Below are 23,917 nucleotides of genomic sequence, written 5' to 3'. Positions count from 1 at the left end.
ATAAAACAATTTAAAATGTTTACACCACTAATGCGTACAATACATTCTTATGGTATGGTATGTTTCACCCTTCATTTAAACTCTGCACTCTTCAATGCAAACAGGTGGTTCTCTACTTCAGAGTCCTTTTGAAATAATATGATCTGCATGTGTCATCAATACAATGGGAATGAGTGTTTTAACAGATAACGAAAATGAAAAAAAACACAGGTCTGCAATAAGTTGCCCTGGTAATTAACTTTTTGCCAGCTTCTAAATCATTTCCCGGATATTTTCTAATGAGCTCTCCACAGACTATTTCCACAGAAACCACCTTTTTTTTAACGGGGTTGACATTAAGTCCCCCAAGATGTTTTTTGTAATCCTGCTGAAGAACAGCAGCATCTCTTCCAGACTCCTCTGGTCACACTTGAGACTACCTGGAGGATTACAACAGCTTATGGCGCACTCATGTCAGCCCTAAAGTGAAGCATCACTTGGTGGAAACTGGAGTTCTTCAAACTGTGACGATGAAGAGTTCAGAAATATATTGTCGACAAGAAAGTCTAGCGAGACAGACAAAAGGGTCAGGTGGGAACCTGGAGAGGGAGCGTGACATTTACACCACAACAGACACACAAACATGCGTTTCATATGTCTTGTGCTACACTTGGACAGATAGATGGACCAGAGATTGCCTCAACCCCAGGTAATCCCAAAAGCCAGCACACAGACATTAAGAGTGAGGGAGGCGTCGGTGACGGGGAGCGGAACAGACAGCACAGAAGCAAGAGATGGACAGATGAGGACCGGAACTATTGATCTGTGTGGAGGCTGCGAGCTGTCACACACACACACACACACAAACACACACCTCTGTGGTCACACACAGCAAGTCACCGCAAATAAATGCCACCCACATGTCCGTTAGCCAGGTCGAGCAGGTCCCGCAGTCGGCAGCCTCTTCTGTGCCTCCGCTCAAAGCAGATGCTGTTTTCTAGCACCACGTAGTCAGCGCCGGCGGCCCGCAGGATGTTGTGCACCTCTTCTGGGGAGCGACGGCTGTAGATCTGATACACCTGCACACAGAATACACATAATGGGTCAATAATTGACACTAGTTTAGTCAAATATGTAATGTATACAGTATATATTTTCTACCCTTACTAGATCAGTGACATTTTAACTCATTTTTAAATATATACAAACCATATAACAATCATTAGCAAATCCTAACTGAAATCTAATGCAGGCATGTGTCAAAATTAATGGCCAAATCTGGCCCGCTTAGACATTTTAAGTGGCCCTCTAGATGGTTAGCTCAAATAGAAGAGATAGATATTCATGTTTATACGGGTAACGATACAATGTCAGTTTAAGATAAGATAAGAAACAGAGATTATGGATAATAACACGTAAAGATAATTCCAATAAGAGTCATCTGAGTTTGACACCCCTGATCTAGTGTTGAGGAGACCATTTGTAATAACTGTTCTATATAGCATATTTATTGTTCAAACATATTTTTCAGTATTGTGTGGGCAGCCCCACACAGATATATTTATACTTGAGATGTTAGTTTGTGTTCCAAATTGTTTTATTTCTTTAAATACATTTTTACTCATTATCTTTAATATAAAATAACAAAGGTTTGAGTTTGTTGAGATTATTTTAATATTTAGTCCGTAAGTAAGTAAGTAAAAGCTATTTGTAAAGCGCCTTTCTAGACCAGAGTCACAAAGCGCTCAAACAATTAAAAGCAATATACAGTTAAAACTACATACAGATTTAAAAACTCTAAAAGGCCAAGACTACATAAGACGAACACAGAAGTCCCAGAAAATCGGGAAAAGCCTGTACAAATAAAAAAAGCCAGAGTTTTGTATTAACTGCAGGAGACAGCTCCTTCTTGTTTAGACAGGAAAATACACTATTGCAATAGTCCAAATGAGAAGAAACAAACGCATTGATTATTATTACAAGTACGGACTCAACCCTGCAACCTTACCATCAGGCGCAATAACCAAAGTTTCAGTTTTGTCCACATTTAACTTAGACAAGCGTCTAGGGCTCACTTGGATGACATGAACAGTAGAGTTGGATGTTATCAGCAAAAATGTGGAAATAAACATCAGGAAATCTCTGAATGATTTTACCCAGGGTAATCAAGTACAGCAAAAATAATAAAGGAACCAAAACAGAACCTTGAGGGACCCCAAAAAACAGTTGATAGTTGGCTATAAACAGACCCAGACAGTCCCACTTCATCCCTCAGTCTTCTCAACAGGATCTGGTGATCAACTGTGTCAAACGCTGAGGACCAGAAGAGTGTATTGACCCAAGTCAGCCGACATCATGAGGTCCCTGGAAACTTTCAGTAACGCTGTCTGCGTAGAGTGATGTTTACAGAAGCCAGACTGAAACTTCTCATGGATGTCGCTCTGATCCAGTAACAAAGACAGCTGCACAGACACCACCTTCTCCAAGATCTTAGACAAGAACGGAAGCTTAGAAATAGGCCTGAAATTACTGGGGTCAGTCAGGTCTAAGTCTGACTTTTTACGTAAAGGCTCCACAATAGCATGCTTAAATGCATTGGGAAATACCCCTGTGTAAAGGGAGAGGTTTACCATTTTGGTTACCCAGGGACCAATTACATCAAACACTTTAATAAAGGGCGTTGGAAGAGCAAGAAGAGGGTTTCATCTTGCTCACCAGTGCCGAAATATTTATAGGTTTAAAGAAGGACCACAAGGTGGAGACAGTCTCAGTGACAGCAGGGGTTCCACACAAAAGGGGAGGGATTTTCTCGTTGATCAATTTCATTTTGTCACTGAAAAATCTCAACAATGCATTGCTGTCAGCTTGCTGACAGGGGTGATAGGAGCAGCAGGACACACGAGAGAATTTATCATGTCAAACAACACTTTGGGGCTTTTCTAATTTACTGTTTCCAAATGTAATCAGATCTCGCATTTTCCATCATCACATTGAAAGAGGACATCAGATCCCTGAGGTGAAGTCTGTGCAGTTTAGTAGACTTCCAGAGACGCTGAGTCTTTCGACAAAGTCTCTTCAGACTCGTGAGATCTTAATTTTTCCAATGGCATCGTTTTTTCTGTTGTCAAGTTTGATTTAACAGGTGCCACTTGATCCAGTATTTCAACACAATGACTAATGAAACAGTGAATCAAATCGTCAACGTTGAGGCAATCATTGAAGAAAAAAAGGGTTAAACGTAGTATCGGTAGAAAATGTACTGTTTTATCGTGAAAGAATCGCGTATCTGAGTGTACAAGAACTTACAACACTGTACATTATATCCACATACTCATGAAAAAGATGAATGTTAGGTACAATACATATAGCAAAACACTGCACCATAAATAAATAATTAAACATGGTAACATTTAAATGTTGTTTTATGTAAAAGAATGGATAAATGAAGATGGCTAGAACTTGCAACCTTGCTAAAATGCAGCCATGTATTGTTAGGGCTTCTAAATGAGAATGGCATTTGTTTATTTACTAGGAAAAAAAGGAGTAATTTGCATTGAAATCATTGATAGGATGAAGAGTGGGCCAAGAAGAATCCATTACATGCTGGGGCAGATCCAGACATTTATTTCTAAGGAATCATTACCTAGATCTTGACAGTTAGTGCTGGCCTCTCGTTGCACTCTGCGAAGTGAATTGATTTGGTCTGACCTGCGTATTTATGGAAGAAGTTAAACGTTCTTTTTTTTGGGGTTCTTTTGTTTTTTAATCTATCTGAACAAAAACAAAACAACATTTAACACACAAAATGCTTTCCTAAGACCATGTTTTTTAATTTGTTAAATTAATTTTACTTTTCAGAGTATAGATCAGCGACGGCATTTAAAACGGCATAGCATCTATTTGGTTGCAAAGGATGAACCTAATTTAATAAATTATTTACAATACTTCATGACAAAATCTTGTCGAAGGCTGTTCTACATACAAATACATTATTAGACTTTACAATTGTAGCTTACAAGTATGCCTGCAGGGTTGGGGAATTAGTTTCAACCAGTGGGAAAATAATACTTTATTCTAAATAATGCTTCTTTGTCTGTGAATGAATTAATTTTGCAAAAGCTTTTAAAGTGACTCCTTCATACCACACACACACACACACAGCCCGAAAGGTTTACGCCAGCGTCGTGGAACATTAATGAGCTCCACACAAAGCCCTGGCCTCGCCACAGGCTCAGCATGGCTGGCATCCCACTGGGAGGCAAAACATCAGCTCAGCTACCCAAGAGATGACCCGCATATTACTTGCTGCTTATTGTGAATAAGTCATACGCTGCATGCAGAGGCAGGAGTAAACCAAATGAATGAGACATGTCGTTTTCCAGCACTTTCCCATCAATCGCACTAAAGCCTGTTCCCTGTATTTGAACTTTATTCCTTTCACAGAGCGAATAAAAGGTGTTGGATTACTTTAAAGTGCAATAAGATCCAGGGCTACAAGTGCCTAATCTAATGAAATGAAACGGCAACAAAGTGTTGCTGCAAATTACCATCATACAATTTTGTTTTTCAGTATGTCAAAGCATTAGTATTTACACCACTGTTGAATTCTTTATTTAGCTTTCTGTGACCCATAAACCAAATTGCAGATTTTTTTTTGCAAATTTAAGAAAGAAAATTTGTAATTATACAAGCCGCACCGGATTTTAAGCCGCAGGTTTAAACAGCCAAAAAAATGAACTAGCGGTAATTCACGTCCATTTCTTACACTTAAATAAATAAAGCACTGTGTTATTCTTCTTAAGCATTGTTCAGATATTTACAGTCCGAGGAACCAGCGACAAAAGCACGAGGCAGGTGGACAAACTGTCCGTGTCCTTCAACCGGGGAATTATTTCTTCATCACGCCGGCAACACGGATGAGTAGTTTGCTTTTTTCCACCTGATCGTAACGCAGTGATTGCGCGGATAAACGCAACTTCACGGCGGGCCGTCCTGCGTCTCTGCGCCTCACCTAGGATTCACTTAACGCAGCCTTTTTTCTGGACAATAATGGACTTGAACATTGGACACTGATCGCGGGGATTTGATTGTGGGGTGTCGTGGGTGTTCGTTGTTTTGTTCAGAGCTCCGCCCCATGAAGAATGTGTGTGTGACGATCTCTCGAGGAGTTATGTGAGAAGGTCCGTTACAAAACGTCAGAGGTACTTCATCCATATTTATGATTTCATCTGGCCCGATGGAATTCTCCGCTATCTTTGTTTGAGTGAATGTGCGGAATGAAGTAAGTTTCTCCTCGTAGTTGGGAGGGAGCTGCTGACACAAAGTTACTCATTCATTCTATCGGTCTACTGTTGCTGAGCAAAATGTTTTTCCCGCCACGAAAAAAAAATGAATAAGCCGCACCGTAGTATAAACCGCAGTGTTTAAAGTGTAGGAAAAAAGTAGCGGCTTGTAGTCCGGAATTTACGGTATGTTATATAACCTGGTCAAATTTGGGTATTTTAGCTAATTCTATATAAAACAATAGATAGATACATACTTGTATGGAAGACTGATCGTCAAACAAATAGCAACTTTGATACAACATTAGGTGTGTCAAGAACCTGGCGGTAGGATACTTACACGATACATGGTCAACTATCAAACACTCACCAAGCTAATTATTCTTCTTCAACATTGTTTTTATGATCATTGGTCCTTCCATTCCTTATGAAACACTGGTTTCTTTATAGGTCACAATATCAACATAAATCTGATCTCAGCAAACCATCCAGTGGATCAAATCAAATTCCAATTTCTTGAAGGTTTTGTCAGTGGGATGATTCAAAGTAGAAAATTCATGCTAGAGCATGACTTAGTCATCTATTTTTTTCTTTTTAAAGTTTTATGAACAGCTTTGAAATTAGAAGGAGGTTCCAATATTTCAACAATCTCATTCAGAGTGCCATGTCTTTCTTTAAAAAGTAAATAAAAAAGGATTGAAAAAAGAAGCTTTAATGCTAAAAATCCTTCCATAATACATAGGGGAATATGCTCCATCGTGCTGCCATGGAAGCCAAGAGGCACACGCACATCTCAAGGTCATTTTACTCTTTTTTACAGGATCCATTTTTTTTTTCAGCTTCATTTTTCCACTGTTCCACTTCAAGTCAGCCTAAATGGGTGCACATTGTCCTGTGAGCATCCTCTGATCCCATATTCATTCACACAATCACCGGAGGTCACTGGCCCCTATCCACCGACAATTCCCTGGTCTCTCACGCAAGACATTAGCGCTGAGCTGAGTGAGATGGATGGCTGTGGCGGCGAGGCTTCACACCGCCACAGTCCTCACTTCCCCGACACGAAAGCGTGTCGTCTCAGAGGATATATAAGACAATATGAAGGGGAACGTGCTTCAGCTGACAATGTTTGTAGAGGTGGGATGTTCTACAGGCCAATGGTTGACAGAAATAACTTTTTCCCTTTACGCAAATACAACCTGGAAGTTATTTGGAACATCTGTGCCGGATATATGCAATAATGCAGTTTGAAAAGATGATCATGACACAGGCAAAAAAAAAAGAAACTTGAACATATTTCAGACGTTAAACAACATTTAATATGAAGCATGAGTAGTTTGAGTCTTAATGAGGACACATTTGTTATCTAAACTATAAAGTGTAAAACTTTCATATGATTTGAAACTTTAAATTACATGTAATATAATTGAATAATACAATTAATTTTTGACCAAAAAATGCAATTAGCATCAGCCATAATTAGAAACATTGTTTTGTTTTTGAACTACACATTAAAAAATAGTCCAAATCTCATTTATTTTTTTAACCATGTTATGTCCCGAGCTCCGTCGAGTAGTTAAAAATACGGTCTAGTAAAACAAATTAAAATACACCTGCACAGCAAATACTTCATTTCAATATAATGAAACAATATTTTACATGCCTCAAATTCTGTTCTGTATTTATGTTCCTTCGAGTACATGGAAACAGTGTGTACCTGTCTGGTCCTCTCCCGCAGGTCTTTATCTTCATAATGGGGATGGTTTGTCAGAACTCTGCCAGTGCACAGCTTGATGCCGGCCAGCAGCTGCATGCTTCCGGCAAATACGGCCTGCTGTGGGGTCTTTGTGCTGCGGACACACAGGAAAAAAAATGCATGTGGACATCACTTACATAGAAATATGGATATTATAATCTTTTCAAAATGGGGCATAAGGGCAGCGGGACGCAAAAGAAAGATGTAGGGCGTTGTATGCAGGAAATAAACTGTAGGTGGCGGTGTATAATTATATTATCGTGCATTTGATCAAGATCAACAATACATCTGTATGTTTTCAACTCCACATGGAAGTGCTGTATCGTTGAAGACTCATGAAACAGCTGAGGAGGTATCATGATACGGTGTCTTCAATTTAAAAGATCCCGATGGCACTCTGCTTTATAATCAACACATACTTGTAAAGCGTACCATAAACATTCCATTGAGACATAAAATGTCAAAGAAAGACGTTATTCACATTGACTCTATGGAATTCAGCTGAACTGTAGGAATGTTGTCGTCTAGAGGGCTGTGCTTTGGGCTGCCTATTAAGCTATCTTGACCTGAAATGGCCTCTATTTGGATGGGAGCCTTCTGCATATGACCGCTAACACCCCCACACAAACACCTCTCACCTCTGCTGTTTTTCAAGGGGTTGCTTTTAATCTAAACTCATTCCTCCAAACAGGACAGCGCAGCAAAAATAGTTTGCCTGTGCACTAGATCGAGGCTTGAGAATTTGTCATCGCAGCACGAACAAACTAGGACCCTCTTTCCACTCATGTGCACCAAACTAAGTTGAACTAACTAACACAAATTGTTGCGCAAAGTATAAAGGTTAGTTTAAATTAATGTATATATTATTTTAAACAAGACGTGAAAATCAAGCAATGGTTTAATATCAACATGTTTCTATAGAATAAACACAGGAATATAAAAATATAAATACATTTCATCTCAATTTTAATAAAACATTTAAATGGAATGCTGGTTGAACACATCGTCTGGGCTGTGCAATATGTTGTGGTACTTTGATATATACAATGATAAGAGAATCTTTTTCCAAAACTTTCATGCTATTTTCAAATTCTCAAGGTCTGTTATGTGAAAAGTGTTTCAAATTCAATCCATTTTTATACCTGTGCAGAAACGTTTTTCAACTTTGTATTAGCTTAACAGTGGTTCGAACTTTTTTTTAAGAAAAGTGCATTGTTGTGTTATTGGTTTTTACTTCAGACTATAAAGTGACTACATTAAATTTTGCATTATTTAATTTAAAAAAAGTATACAACTTACTTTCTACGGGTAAAACCAATTTGTTAAAATAATAAACACTTGAGCTGATATTAAAAAAAAAACATTGGTTTATATTAAAGATTGTCGCCATACTAATCATATTTATTGATAAAAATTAACTTGGTTTTAAATTTAGACTTTTTAAAAATGTATTCTATTTCAAGTTTATAGTCTCTTTTTTTCAAAGCAGTGATAAAAGTCTATAAGTCGAGCACTTATTCCTCATGTTTTTGCAAAATAAAAAGTCCTATGTACTGCAAATGTTTGAAGAGCAGTAAGCATATTTTAATTTTCCATTTAACATCAAACATTGTGTCTATTAGACCAGTCAATCATATAAAGGTTTTCTGGACTTGCTTTAATTTTTTTTAAAGCTGTTTTTGCAACAGACATGTTGAAGACTACAGGTGCAAGTAGCTGCTGTAAACACTACAAAATATATCTCATTACTCTTTTTTTCTTTCCTTAAAGTCTCAAGAATTCTGTCTTTCTATTCCAGACAAAAAAGCATACTGTTTTTGTTTTGTTTTTTCAGTCAAAAGTTTGTTGTTCTGTTCATTTTATTTTAACATCAAGAGTCTGCTGAGATTAAATAAACCAGTGTTTTCGAGCTCTCGGGCAGATATATGGACAACATGGTCAAGGCCTCCTGACCTGCAGCTGAAGTGGGTCATTTCTATTCCACTGCTCCCAGGAAGAAGCTTCGAAAACCTCCTGTGTAAGTGGATTTACACTCAATTTATAACTTATAGCCAATGTGAAAATGCCAGAAGGCACTGGCACTGCAGCCAATTGACATTATAAAAGCAGAATAATAGTATGAATGTAGGAAATATGAAAGTGGTGCCGAGACATCAGTGTGATGAAACTTTATTTCATACTGCAGTTCACCTTTCTTGAGGTAATATTAAGGACAGGAAAAATTATTACTTTGATGAAACCGCTGCAGATATATTCCAAATCTTCTCTGAGGCAAACATGCGTTATCAAGATTTGCGATGTGATAGCAAAATCATATTATTACGTTTTTTCCTTTATGAGGAAGGATTTAAATGTCAAGATCAAAAATAGTCTTAAAACTGTGAAGCCACAGCCATGAATATTTGATAGACAAATCAAACTCTTTATTTATACTGAACAAGAAAAGAAATGAATACTAAAGAGTCGGTAAATGGAAGTATGTGTTACATATGTTAATACATCTATGTAGATTCAAAATGTGCATTTTGGCATAAGAAATAGAAACAGGAAGGCACAGTAGGATTAATAAAGTCTATGTTCTTTTTGCCCCAAATCTGAAATGTTCTGTTCATTGTGTGTTTGCCCGTATAGGTCATAATACTTTGTGTGTCGTTTAGTAAAGACCTGGTGACATCTTTCCTGCCATATTCTCCCGCCAACTCGGTGGTCGACAAAAAACAGCGCCAACATATTTTTGAGAACGAGTCTTCTTTATGTGCAGAAATATATCAGACAAAACGTAAAGTATGGTGATAAAATGAAAAATGTGACTAAAGGTGGTTGCTGAAATGGAAAACTATGCTTAAATAATTAACATTGAATAAAACAAGACATTGATGTTTTTTCAGGTAGCAAGAAAATAGTTTTACTGCATCAGATTAACATCCGTCTCCCTACAGACCCCAACATTTTATCTGGAAGAAATCTTCGAATCCCAACCACTAGACTTTCCAAGGTTCTAGAAACCTTAACCTGCAACAAAAAAAGTGCAGAAAAAAAGTTGACTCTACCAAAACAAAATGCTTAATTCTTTAGTGATTTAGTTATTGAATTATTACCGTGTGTTCTGTTGTTCTTGAATAAATAATTAAATTACAAATCATTCAAAACCATCCTGGGATTTAGTCCCATTTGACAAGCTTTGTCTCTGGTCCTATACAAATTAACTTAAAAGAGCGTGTTTAGTTCCAAATAAATTGTCATGTGTAAGTTAGTTCTAAAGAAAACTTGTATACATAAACGTTGGGGGAAAACGTGTCTGATGTGGTGATTAACTTATCACCTGTGGCCACAAACAAATCCGTTTTGCCTTTTCTAAACTTTACATCTTTGCAATTCAGAAACAAAACGTATCAGCCGTTTGACTCAATCTAAAATGCACAAGAGCATGTTGGATTTGATTACATCTGATTGCCTGAGGCTCTTTGAATTCAGACTGCTGAACATGAATGATAAGAGAGGCAGAGAGTTTTTTTTTCCAGACTGCTGTATTTGTAACGCCTCACTTTGTTTTCGCATTTGAACCTTGGAAAATCCAGGAAACACATTAACACGGAAGGCAGAAGTATTACCATAGGAAATGATCACTAGACCACATGTGTCAAATCCAGCCCGCCAAGATTGGTTATGTGGCCCGTTGGATTGTTGGTTGAATTGGTGTAGATTATTGTTCTTGTTGATATTGTGACCTATAAAGATGTATACATTTGAATTAAGATAAGAAAAAGATTATGAATTTGTTTGGTGAAGTACAGCAAACACAGATATAATTAAGAAAAAAAAGTCTTAAATACTGAAAAGATATCTAACTCATACTTCCTATTAAAGAAAAAATACATTTGCTTAGTCGATTTTGGCATAGACTCGGGCATGACATTTAACTTTGGATGACTCAGACTCGAACACTTAGTAGTAGTAAAAGTAGAAAAATAGGAATGAGTAACACATGGACAGATACCCCAAGACTACACTGTAAAGTAAATAAATAAATGTGTGATGCAAGATGCTGTTGTCTCCTTTTTATTTGCGTTCACTATCAGAGCCAGTGATAAAAACAGGATGCGCAGGATCTTGGGTGGTTGGCTGGAGGGTTTATGAATAAATGGCTCTCCATCGATGGGCTCTCCATCTCTGATGTAGAAATGAAAGATAACGAGATTCTTTCTTCCTCACGCCATATATCTCTACGCAAAACTTTGTAAAAAGTTTAGTTCTGGTCTTGGTTAAGTGAGTGCACTATAACTGCTTCACACTGTTGTGTATTTGTGTTTTTTTCTAACTTTATATAATGCTTCTATACCTCTTCCATTTGTTATTTACTTGTATTATTGTACATTCAGTTATGCTTTTTGTATGTATTGTGTAACCTTGTTTACAATAGGGTGGCCAGTCCTGTCCAGGTTAAAGGAATGGAGTTTAAGCTGTTTTAGATCTTCCTAAATAAAGTATCAGTCTATCATGGTGAGCAAAAAGGTAAATCGCTCTATTTACCTGTCTAGCTATGCTCCTACTCTCACCTATGGTCATGAACCTTGGACAGGTTTCTACTTCCGCAACCTGACCTTCGATTAGCAGTGGAAGATTAAAACTGTGATCAAAAAAAGAATCCTTTGGTATGAAAAGGTACTCCTGACAGTAGAACATTTAAAATATTTATTCACCTCTACCTCTCAAAACCATGACAATTTAATCTTTACTATATCAAATTTGAGCTGCAATAAAAGATAGATCACTGTTTTTTTTTTTTAAAGTAAGAGAGAACTGAAGTTTCTTCTAGAATATTTTTCCGGTGCTCAATCAATTTTGTCTCTTGCATTTTTCAACATATTCCCCTCTGTGTCATCAAAAGTATTCCTAACTTATCGCAGATCACTTAAAATTGCTTATGTTGAGGAAAAACTTGGCGTGTATTTGCTGCAGCCAGCATTGATAACAATTTTTGTAGGCATTTCGGACATGGGAGATGAACAAAGTCAGGTTTTTGCTCAGAACTGCTGACTTGAATGTTGGTTCCGTGAATGGGTCTCCAACGCTGAGTAATGAGATGAGGACTCCAGGATTTGCAGCAGAATTGCTGTCAGAGCTCTCATTAATAATTTCGACTGCAGCCGTCATAAGTCTCAATCTAGCACTATACAACTTGACGCAGGGGCCCATGAGGCAGCTCAAAAATATCGTAAGATTGCATTTGTGAGATGCAGTTTAGCCAAGGGGCATTTCAAGTTCACCGCTTGGCAGAAATGAGTGTTTCCACAGTTTTTATTATGATATTATGATCATAAACAGTGTGTGCTGTTCAGGATTGAAGAATCCGACGTGTTTAAAAAGCGATATGATGTACAGTGAAGATACTAATAAACAACTAGAAGATGTTTAATAGAAAATGTTTGACTAGATAAACGTCTCTATACAGGTGTTAACTTACCAAAGGTTAGGTTACAACAGTAATTTAATTCAAATCATAGCTTACTTGCATTTCAGACATGGTTACTCAAAGGCGTTTTTAATAGATTGTATCCTTTCTTAAGAACTGATCGCTTGTAGAAGAATTAAGCTTCAACAAGAACGGATTAGATCATTAACCATACGCCTGAATAGCCATTGCCAAGTACAAGATAAATACACAGTAAACTTTTTTACTGTGAGATATAAAAATATAATGTTTACCTCATTCCAAACAAATACATCTCATATGTTTTATTAGGTACTATTTTAGACAGGCGTCAAGAACCCTCCATCATGTTTTCTTTTATGAGAACCTGCTTCATTAAAAATAAAATAGCCCAAAAATTACCAAAAATGTTATACCTCCAATTCCATTATATGCTCTGGTACCTAAATGTATTTACATTTTTTAATTTTGTATTACTACTACAGTATTATCTTAAAATATATGTTAACTTGAGTAATAAGTAAATATCAATGTGGCTATTTATCGATTACTTCTTCTTCTTTTTTTTTTACATATTTGTATTTTAATTCAAATGTATTTGCATTTTATGTGTTTTTTTTATTTTTGACCATATTTTGCATGTACCTATCTGATGGTTTACAGTTCAATAATGTATGACTAAAAAAATAATTACATTTTTAACAATTAATATGCAAATCTATACAAAGTTTTTTTCATTTTTCTGTTTTAATCAAACTTCCAGCTGCTAGATGGTAACAGCCATTATGTACTCCATTGAAATACTGCGAGATCCCAGTGATGACTGAGGATGAGAGGATACAGTTGACTCCAACAGCTTTTAAAGCTGATGTTTTAAGTCGTGGTTGCTGTTATTTGTTTTAAAACCAAATTATGTCCAGAGTCAGCAAATACTGTAAAACCAGAGGAAAGTACTTGTGCAATACTAATAATGTAAAGTTTTTCATACAGTTTCACAATGGCCCCTGTATCGTGGTTCGATGTCAATGCCAATTCTAAATTAATGATAAATCATTAAAATTATTATTTAATAATGAAAATGCAATATCAAAATCACACTCATACACCACGTAAGTTGAATCTTAATGATTTGGTTTACGACGCCTTGCACTACTAGAAGTGAGATTTCGTCAAAATCCATATCCATGTCCATAATGTTTACCTCATTCCAAACAAATTCATCTCATCTGTTCAAAGACAAATTAAAACCCTCAACATAAGCCAACGGTGTGGCATAACACAACTCACATTCACCATGGAAAGCATTTCATCCGGAAAGTAATTAGCGCAGCGGCAAGGGGCTTAGTGCTCCGCCCTGCTCTCAGTCACAACCAAGGTAACTCTTGGCAGCTTCTAATCCTCCAAGTCTAATGGGATTAGCTCTTGAGGTACCAAAACCCATGTCACACTCCCAAATACATTTAAAATCCCCACCTTACCTCCTTCCGTCGGCAGATGCCTCTCCCACTCACTCCTGTTCTCTCCATTTCATTTAACTGCCTCTAATAGGATTACACTGGAAATTGGGTATTTCCTTTTAAAAGAACGGACAAATCACATCAGGTCCACCAAGTGTCCTCATGCTGATGAAAATAAAAAGGAAATAATGATCTCCAATTTAGTGGAGCTTAATGCAATCAGCTTTGGACAAAACTTAAATCTCAAATATAATTAGAAGGACTTATCAGTTTGATTAAAGAGAAGCGGTAGCTTTAGATGGGAATCTCAGTTGCCGATCGACAGAATGCCCCCACACTTAAAAACAAGGCCTGAATATTTCAAAAACCATCCTCATCACGAAGAGATTGATTCCAACTTGGAATAATCGTTCACCCGTTATCTACAAAGAACATGATTCTCATCTTCAGAACCAATTCTGTGACCCATGACGTCTGCCAATACAAAAGTCAATAGAAAATGTCCCTCTCAATTTCCTGTCGACCTCTCGAGCATATATATAAATGCATTAGTCGTCTTTTAATACAAGTGCAAGGTACTGATGATTTAAAAGATCAAATTGACTAATGAGGTCAGGATACATCTGAACATTTAGCATTTTTAAAATACTGCCAAAGTCATCAGTCTAAAACACAGAAATACAATTTAGTTTTAGTCCATCATCACATGTCCACATTTGCAATTCATTGATATTTCACATGGATGGATGCACATCAGAATTTAATGTGACATTTGGTGAAGGATTGTTTAAAACTGTTTAGTAAGGAGAACCGTGTGTTGTTTTATCAGAAACTTGAGAAACATTAAGTACTGCTGACATCTCCTGATGGCAACATTTTATTCCGAAGCTGGGCAATAAACAGCCCAGGGGCCACATTTAGCCTTATGATTATAAATGGGTTGAGTAGCCAGAGTAAGCTCTGTGTAAAATATGAATTCAAACTTGTTGTTTTTTTATGTTTTGTTTTAGGAAAAATTGCCTCTTTTATTATTTGTTCTTTCTATGATATACATTTATCAGTGACAGATAGAGATAGGTACTTTTACACAGTACCATAACCGTTAACATGTTTGTTTTTTTCACTTTCCTCCTCCATGCAAATGTCTCACAAATATAAACATAACAAACAAGGGAAGATGTGCTGCTGATGACCAATACCTGCTGATGAGTAATACTACGGTGACTCACGGAGTAAGACTACAGTTGCTCAAGGAGTAATACTACGGTGACTCAATGATTAAGACTACAGTGGCTCAAGGAGTAATACTACGGTGACTCAAGAAGTAATACGACGGTGACTGATGGAGTAAGACTACTGTGACTCAATGAGTAAGATTACAATGGCTCAAGGAGTAATACTACGGTGACTTAAGGAGTAAGACTACAGTGGTTCAAGGAGTAATACTACGGTGACTTAAGGAGTAAGACTACGGTGACTCAAGGAGTAATACTACGGTGACTCACGGAGTAAGACTGCGGCAACTCAAGGAGTAATACTACAGTGCCTCACGGAGTAACACTACAGTGATTCATGGAATTGTACTACAGTGACTCAAGGCGTAAGACTACGTTGACTCAATGAGTAAGACTACAGTGACTCAAGGATTAATACTACGGTGACTCATGGAGTAAGACTACGGTGACTCAAGGAGTAATAAGACGGTGACTCAATGAGTAATACTACAGTGACTCAAGGAGTAATACTACAGTGACTCATGGAGTAAGACTACGGTGACTCACGGAGTAATACTACATTGATTCATGGAGTTGTACTACAGTGACTCAAGGGGTAATACTACGGTAACCTGCGGAGTAATATGATTGTAACTCATGGGGTAATACTATGGTGACTCATGGGGCAATATTACAGTGACTTAGGGAGTAATACTACAGGCACTCGATGAGTAATACTATAGTGACTCAGGGTGAAATACTATGGTGACACAAGGTCAGTATGTAAAAATGAATGATCATCATATATCTGGCAATATATCTGACACCCTGAATTTCCTTCTGAATAGATTCTGTCTACTTTATACGTAATATAAAATGCTGTCTTATAAGATATGATATAATGAAAAAATGTGAATCATATCCCATAATCTAAGATGTATTCATCTGCAACATTGGAAACATTAATAACAGCAGCATGAAAAAAATAATTCCTGAAGAGAAGAATACAATATTATGTAGGTTACTTTAACTTAAAGTAGCTCTTAGCAGCATGATAAAACAAAATACAGAATACAAAAAAGATGTCACATGTGTTCTATTAGAAACATTTATGACCCCCCTTAAACTGGGAAATGTGAAAATATCAGAATAACATTAAAATAACTTAAAATATAGTCTGCCTGTTCGTAAAACAAAAACACTGAGAACCACTCGCTGCTTGTAGCAGGGCTGGATGTGAGGTATTTAGGTGGTAGTTAAACGAAGTTTTGGAGCTGTAGTACCTTCAAATGCTGAAAAATATTGTGTTTTGGTGTCTTTGTCCTCATTTATCAACTTAATGTGACCCTCTATTTTTATTTATAATATAATGCGCCTTTTTTCGAGCAGTAATAGTTGAAAATGTGTCCCATAGAAACAGTTTTTCCCACTTTGGAAATAAAATGTTGATTAAATTTTGTGAACATCTGGCACCTCATGTTTTAATTATTCATTCTTTACACAGGAAAAATACAAGCTGTTAATCTCAAGTTTTATACTCCCTTAAAAGATCCAAGTGCAGGAACTGTTTTTCAAAGGTTTAGTACAATTGATGCGCTTGTGAGTTGTAATTATACAAAAGAAAAAAATAAATTCCTTAAATAAAAAACATAATAAAAAAAAACGCAATTAGAACATTTTAATTATAAAAGGGTGACACTGACAAACTCCCACATGAATAGAAAAGGTTAATAGGGGTATAAGTAGAGGTTAATAAGATAATAAATGAAGGGTAATGAGAACCTCAGGCGGGGTGACTCATTAACAAAGATGTTGTCGTGTGTTTATTGGGGCACTATTGACTGAAGCTCAGAGTGACCAGTCGTCATTATCAATCCCAAGCTCTTTTAACTGTGCAGTGTTTCTTTAGTTTAATTCATATTGACAATCAGAAATGGCTCTATTAAATAAGATTGTTGTCATGCATTACAACTACTTTTCCGTCATTCAGTCTTTGCTACTGAGGATTATGTCAAAGGGCAACTAATGTGAAAACCCAACTCTTCTGACTCAGAATACATGATTTAAATAATAAAGTTTTCTTCTCCAAGATGCAGTTAGTACCTCATCATGACCATATTTTGAAGTTATTACTTAATAAATTAAGCTGTTAAAATGCCCTGCTTGGTTAACACAAAGAGCCCCTTGGACTGGAAAGTTCCGGGATTGATTATGCGAGGTGACAAACCTCAATGCTTGACCAATCACAGCAGAGTGGCGGTGGTTATAGTTAAGATTTCATCTCTGGAAAAATTACAAAGTGTTTTCAGTGGGCGGGGCTTGAGCCTTTTCAAACGTAAATATTTCAGTTAAAAGAATTTTGTACAAACACATACTGATGAGTACAACAGAGGTCCAAGATCAATTTTAAGACACACTTAAATCAACAACCTTTAACTGAGCTCTGCAAGCCTTGCTTTGTTTTAAGGTATTTGATTAAAACAACAAATTAAATAATGTTGCGTTTTAGTATTATTTTTTACTTTTTTATTTTACCACTCTGCACGATCCCACATACATCTATACGGCCATACACAAGAATCAAAGAGAAGGAAATGTTCTACAGTAATGTGGGTCCTTGGGCGAGATCCTTAACGCCACTGCTTTCCTCATTACATGATAAGCGACGGATCAAAGAAAGCCACACCGGCTCAGACATCACTCTGGCTAACAAGGTCTGCGCCAATGAACCAGGCAATTTTGACGATAAAAAGGCCACTGTAACGATAGAAGGCAATAGAAAAGAGATGAGAACGAGGAACTTGCCTACCAAGACAGAGTCAGCTAAACAATACTGAATAGAGGCCGACAATGAACAGCTAGCAGTAAAAATGAACCAACTGCTGAGAGATGGGATCCACCTTGGATGGCTGACCAACGGAAGTTATATTCCTGTGCGGAAACAATCCCGTCTATTGGCCAGTCACCGGCCCCTCCACAACATGGAAAATTCCGTCAGCCATTAGTGCAACAACGATGAGTGATAACGTACATGACAGTTACACAAAGGGGCATTGGTAAAATTACAAGGGGAGCAAAACACCATCTGCTGGTTGAATGAACAGAACCAGACAGACAAACCTGTGCACTGCCAGGATTGATTACAAGAAACCCGACAACTCAATGCCATATTCCTGTATCTTAGAATGTCTCAAAGTGTACAAGGTGAAGAAAATTGTGCAAACTTGAGTGCAACTTTGATGCATAGGATTCAGCCTAATAATGTAAAATGGGACCATCATCAGTCAACTTCTTTAGGTGGATGATATTAAGCTGTACGAAAAGAGTGAGCAAGACATGAAATCAGTGATCCACAAAACCAGGATGTGGCTAAAGAGGGAATAAAAAAAAGCAAGGGTAGTCTATATGGAGGGAATAACACTGCCAGAAGGCAGAAATGTACAGAAGAGCTACAAATCCCATGGCAAACCCCAAACAGCCTACTACAACATACCTCAAGAAAGTCTAGAACTAAAGAGTCAGTTATATGGTAGAAACAAGGTCTGGGAAATGAATAGCCACCCCTTACCAGTGATGAGAATATACCATAAAGAAATAATAAGGAGGAGAAGATTCAGGCCTCTGTTGCTCAACATTAATTTGAGTTCCACCCAAAAGGACTATACATGAAGGACAAAGAAGATGAGTTTTAATGAACTTTTAGTATTGTTCATTTGAGTTTATGCTCAAGGATACACATTTTAAAGTATTTCATTCAACATAATGTTTAACTGCTTTTAACCAAAATCAAGAACAGATGTCAAGAAAGACTTTTACAAAATTGGTATTGCTACTGTCTGTCCTCACTACTTACTGTCCTTGCTCAAGAGTCACAAAGCTCTGCGTCAATCTGATGTGCAGCGAGCATAAACTATCCGCGTATAAAATGAAATTGACTGACAAGTGGAATAAAATAAACAAATGAAGCAGCAAAAGTATGGAGCAGCTTCAAATCAGAGCATCCTCTCAAATCCCATCAGGCTAATGCTCTTGATCGAACGCCCGAACCACAGACGCCCTGAGGTGGAGTCAGAGCTCTGCCAACAGCTGGGTCCTTTCCAGCACCGCCATGTCTTATTCATGGACACCCATCGGCTCTCATCACTCACTGGCCGGAGTCCCCAATAAACAAGTGCAACGACACATGTGCAAACACTTTCCCAGGTACACACAGAGAAAGTCCAATCTAGGACATCAAGCAGAGGGAAACTTTATCCGAGGAGACATGATAATCAGATTTCTTTTCATGTGGTGAAGGCTGTGTGCAAGTGGGGGTGATGGAGTGTAATTACCTAATCCAGGTCATGAGCTCCACGGTGTCTGGATCGTAAAACTCCCTCAATTCTGATATCTCCTCCATGATCTTAGGCCAGAACTGTGAAGAAATCACAGCAAAGATTTACTGGTTAATACGTTAGACAATATGACAATTTTCACTTAGTGGCGGATGATTTTCTCACAACAATCGTTAGCAATGTTTTTGGATCATCGGTGTAATGATTACCTTGTAAAAGAGGTAGCCGATCACAGCCATTGGAAGTGCATATCGAACGAGCCTAAGCTGAAAAAGTAAAAGACAGAAAACAAATGATCAAACAATGAAATAATATAATCACGTCAGAAACAGCAACAGGAAAGAAGATGATATTAGTAAGAGCGATGAGAAGCTGTTGATAACAGACAAACGGTGATCCACACTGTATGGCCGTTATCTGATTGTCTTACAAGGACCACACTGACACCAAGTGGCCCAAACTATCACAGCTCTTTGCAAGAATAAAATACTCATCATTGCTGTAAAGCAGTATAAGAACTCAGAGTGAAACTTATTTCCCATCAATAATACAAACTATTTTTTGTAAAGATTGAGCTGATAAATAATCAATTTTGACAAGTATCAGATTAAAAGTAAAACATCCAACTTTCCATGATAACTACAAACCCTTCAATTTGGGAAAGCATTTATTTTAAGAAACTTACTATGCTGGAGTATATTATTTTGAATTTATAGGACTATTATGTAATAATTTAGTTGGAATCTTGTCTACAAAAATGAATTAAGCAACCCTTTTTAATTAGATACTTTAAACGATCATTTTTATTTTTAGGCTTCAGGTAAGGTAAGGTAAGGTAAAACTTTATTGATCCCTCAGGAGGTCTCCTTCGGGAAATTGTTTAAATTTCATTGTTGTTCACAACAAATGTATCCATTTATATAAATACAACATGTTTTGAGCAAATGCTGTGTGAAAAATCTAAATTTTAATTGCAAGACAGAAATTGAATTATAACTAGTTGCATCATAAAACTTGCTTATTATGGCGAATATATTTTAATGAAACCAATAGTTTCATGGATTTTTTTTTTTTAAAGATTGATTCAAAAAGCCGTGAAAAGAACCTAAAGAATTACATACTAGACTTAAAGTACATTAACTCAACCGCATCGACATTAAGACTTGCCATGTAATATAATTTTTCATACTAAAAGATAACTCACTAAAGTATTTAGTTTGAAAAACAGCAAATTAATTAAAAAATAAATTGTGATTCCCTTCTGCTTGTTTCAAGGGCTTTTAAATCACTCAACACTTTTTTCTGTCTTTATCAAATAAATGTTTTCCTTTTTTTATAAGCACACAAGTGCTTTAATTGAAAAATGAATTACATGAATAACACATATTGAAGTTCATGATGAACTGGAACCAGAATAAAAACATTATGCGTCCATGGAGAATGTGTAGCAAACTACAATGTAATAAGCTGCTGAAAACAAGGTCAGCGGTTTCGCAGCACTATATATTTTTTTAAACCAAATATTCATCTGTAAACAAACTCTCTCAAACAACTTATGTATAAAGAGAGTTCTTTTGATTAAAATTATGTCTTTTTGAGTCCTTAAATTCATTCAAACTTTTAGCAACCCACCCTTTTGTTCTTTAACATAAGGAAACCAAAATCCTAATATTAGTTAATGGTAAATCGATCATTCAACCCAAATTACATCTTTACTTACACCTCACTCTTCGGTTCTATGCCAGTATATATTAAATATATGTATAATAAAATAAATACTCCGCCGGCAGCCGAAACTGGTCAAAAGTAATACAACAGAACAGTGAAGACAGCTAAGAAGAATCATACAAAATACAAAGTTGATAACTTTTTGGAGTGACTTTCTAAACATATACAATAATAAAGTTGCTTATTTAAAATGTATATATAATTATGTAAATACAATTGCATATTGCCTAGCAAGTTATGTGCAAATGCATTAAGAGTAATCTTGGAATTTAATAACTTTACATAAAAAACACTGTATCAGATTCTAATAAAAGTGTTGGTAGCTTTTGACAAATACAAGTCATTTGTCTTTTTCAGGCAATTAAGAACATGTTGTTACAAGAATATTAGTATTATTCAGTGCAGTAACATATAGCCCAAGGAGAATGGTAGCCATTCCTCACATCAACAGTTTGTGTTCTACTGTTAGTGTGAAAAAGCATTTAAGGTTACAATCATGAATTCTACATACTTCCGGGTAGGATCTTTTTCTTTCACGATCGTCAGAATAAAGTATTTAAGGTCTGTGTTTATGAACATTCGGGCTAAAAAAAAATATGAAAGCACATATTCAGCATGTCCTGCGTAAGTGTGGTTGTGTCTTACCATAACTTTACTGTTGCAGCGCAGCGTGTTGAGAATCAAAGTCCATAACTCTGTCCCGCACATGCCGTAGGCAGCAACAGCGCACATGTGACCCGTCCAAATATACTTCATTCTAGAAAGGAAAGAAGTGTTAGTGAAGAGCCTACAGTATAGGCTGTATAAAAGAATGCTTGAAGAATTGAGCCGCCTTTAAAAATAAGCATTTTTTTTAACATCAATAAGATCCTTATCCAGCTCTAACTTAGAGCCTCCCAAGTTCCCAAGTTCCCAAGCAAGCTTGGAACATCTGGTTCCTTCATGGAATGGACAAAGTCACAACGATCAGATATATTTTACACTACATACAACAGAGAGTCTTTGAGAACTATTGAAAGGTTGCTGGAGCCCTATACAAGGCAGGAAGGGGAGAATTAAATACTCCTTGTATTAATGTCACAGTGTATCTCTGGCTTCTCTATCAGCTCTTTTGAGAAGAGTCCACTTTTTGTTTGTTTTTTATGGACCTAACTGAAAAAAGTCATTTTAACAAATGGTCTAGAGGAGCAACTGTTCATGGAGAAGAACCCTCACAACCTCAGACAGTAGATATGCGCTCCTGTTTTCTATGTTGACATAATTACCCTTTCCTTAGAATTTTCTATCAGAAATTGCGGTGGTAATTATTATCATACTTGGTCTCAAGAAGAGCACTGGGTGCAGGCAATAACTATTTCTTGGCTTTTATAAAGTCTTTGACCGGAAATATATCTATGTTGGATATCTTTTAACCCCCTCATGCCTAGTGCATCAAAATGCTTTCATTACATTTCCAGCTAATAATTTTCAAGCAAAAACGGATTCATCTGATGCGATGCACTTTAGAAACAACAGTTCATTCTCATTATAATTCAGTGACTTTGATGCAGTTTATGTAATATACTCTACAGGTCAAAAAAAAGGCTCATCTTGAGGCTTCTGGGATTAATGCCCCAACTTAACAAGTTTAGTTGCAGTTTGTTTTTTCCCCAAAGACATGGATTTTACAAGCATACATCCTCTTGCTTATGACAAAGCAGTTTTCTGAAAACTGCGCTAACAGACCCTTCATTCAGATCAGGAACATTGATCCCACTGTGTGTCAGGCCTAGGGGCTTTCAGGCAATCACTTTCAAGCATGTGAGAACAGCTTCTGGAAGCTATAACTAAGGGCATCTAATGTGTTAATTTAAGTGTCTCTTAAATAGATCTAGGACCTCTATTGTACTCATCAGTGTGTGTCTGTTTAACAAATCTCTCTTTTCATTGAAATATTTACATTAGAAAATGTTGTTAAGCGCTGTCCACTAAAAACACTTCCTTTTTCTGGAGATGAAATTTTGTTTACCATAACTACACCAACTCTTTTAAGATTTGTGAAGCATTGAGGTTTGTCACAGCGCATCATCAATCCCGGTGAGTCCCCACCTCCAATGGACTCATTGTATAAACAAAGCAGGAGGAAGAGAGAAGCCATTATTACGTCATAATGGACTCTTATAACCTTTCGTTTGCCAAGATTTCAGACGGGGGAAAACTTTTAAAGTAATTAAAACATGATCATGATGAGGGACTTACTACATCTTGGAGGGAAAGACTTCAACATTTAAAACATTTTCTCATTTTAATTGCCTTTGTTGAAGAACAAATATGTTGAGTTCTATTGTTTTATTTTTTGACATCTATTGTCAATAAATAAAAAAATAACAATTTAGAAAACTGTATGAGAAAGTAGGCATATAAGGAACACCAACTGTAAAAAGAAAATGAAATTGTAGTAAAAAGCTAAAAGATAAAAGTTTAAACTAATTGTATGAAAAAAAAGAAATTTGTTTTTAGTTTTGTAGAAACAGAGCAGGAACAAAAAATCACACAGACACACACACACACACACACACACACACACACACACACACACCCACACACACACACACACACACACACACACACACACACACACACAGTACTGGGTCAGAGGGACAAATTAGCCAGGAAACAGAGGAAAAACAGCCAGGAGTGGAGTCATGGCTCCTGCTCCAAAGTTCGAGCGTGGCATCTGTCAGAGAAGATGGTGTC

The 23,917-nt window shown here is 36.8% G+C and overlaps 1 protein-coding gene across 2 annotated transcripts in view; it reads right to left on the bottom strand.

The window, feature by feature from the left end:
* The window catches only part of dpy19l3 (dpy-19 like C-mannosyltransferase 3), a 51,014-nt gene that overhangs the window by 3,481 nt on the left and 23,616 nt on the right, over positions 1-23,917 (bottom strand). Inside the window, exons 14-18 of one of the 2 annotated variants that reach the window (XM_087784774.1) lie at positions 21,827-21,938; positions 19,663-19,719; positions 19,451-19,533; positions 6,979-7,111; positions 900-1,058 (exon numbers count right to left, since the gene is read on the bottom strand). In XM_087784774.1, coding sequence (XP_087640900.1) covers positions 900-1,058; positions 6,979-7,111; positions 19,451-19,533; positions 19,663-19,719; positions 21,827-21,938 — 544 coding nt within the window. The remainder of the gene's footprint in view (positions 1-899; positions 1,059-6,978; positions 7,112-19,450; positions 19,534-19,662; positions 19,720-21,826; positions 21,939-23,917) is intronic. The other variant, XR_015710542.1, reaches the window with a different exon arrangement.

The sequence above is a fragment of the Callionymus lyra genome, chromosome 2 (assembly GCF_982586985.1).
Source record: "Callionymus lyra chromosome 2, fCalLyr1.hap1.1, whole genome shotgun sequence".
Taxonomy (NCBI): domain Eukaryota; kingdom Metazoa; phylum Chordata; class Actinopteri; order Syngnathiformes; family Callionymidae; genus Callionymus; species Callionymus lyra.
The sequence above is the reverse complement of the archived record's forward strand: the minus strand, read 5'-3'. Positions and strand labels throughout refer to the sequence as shown.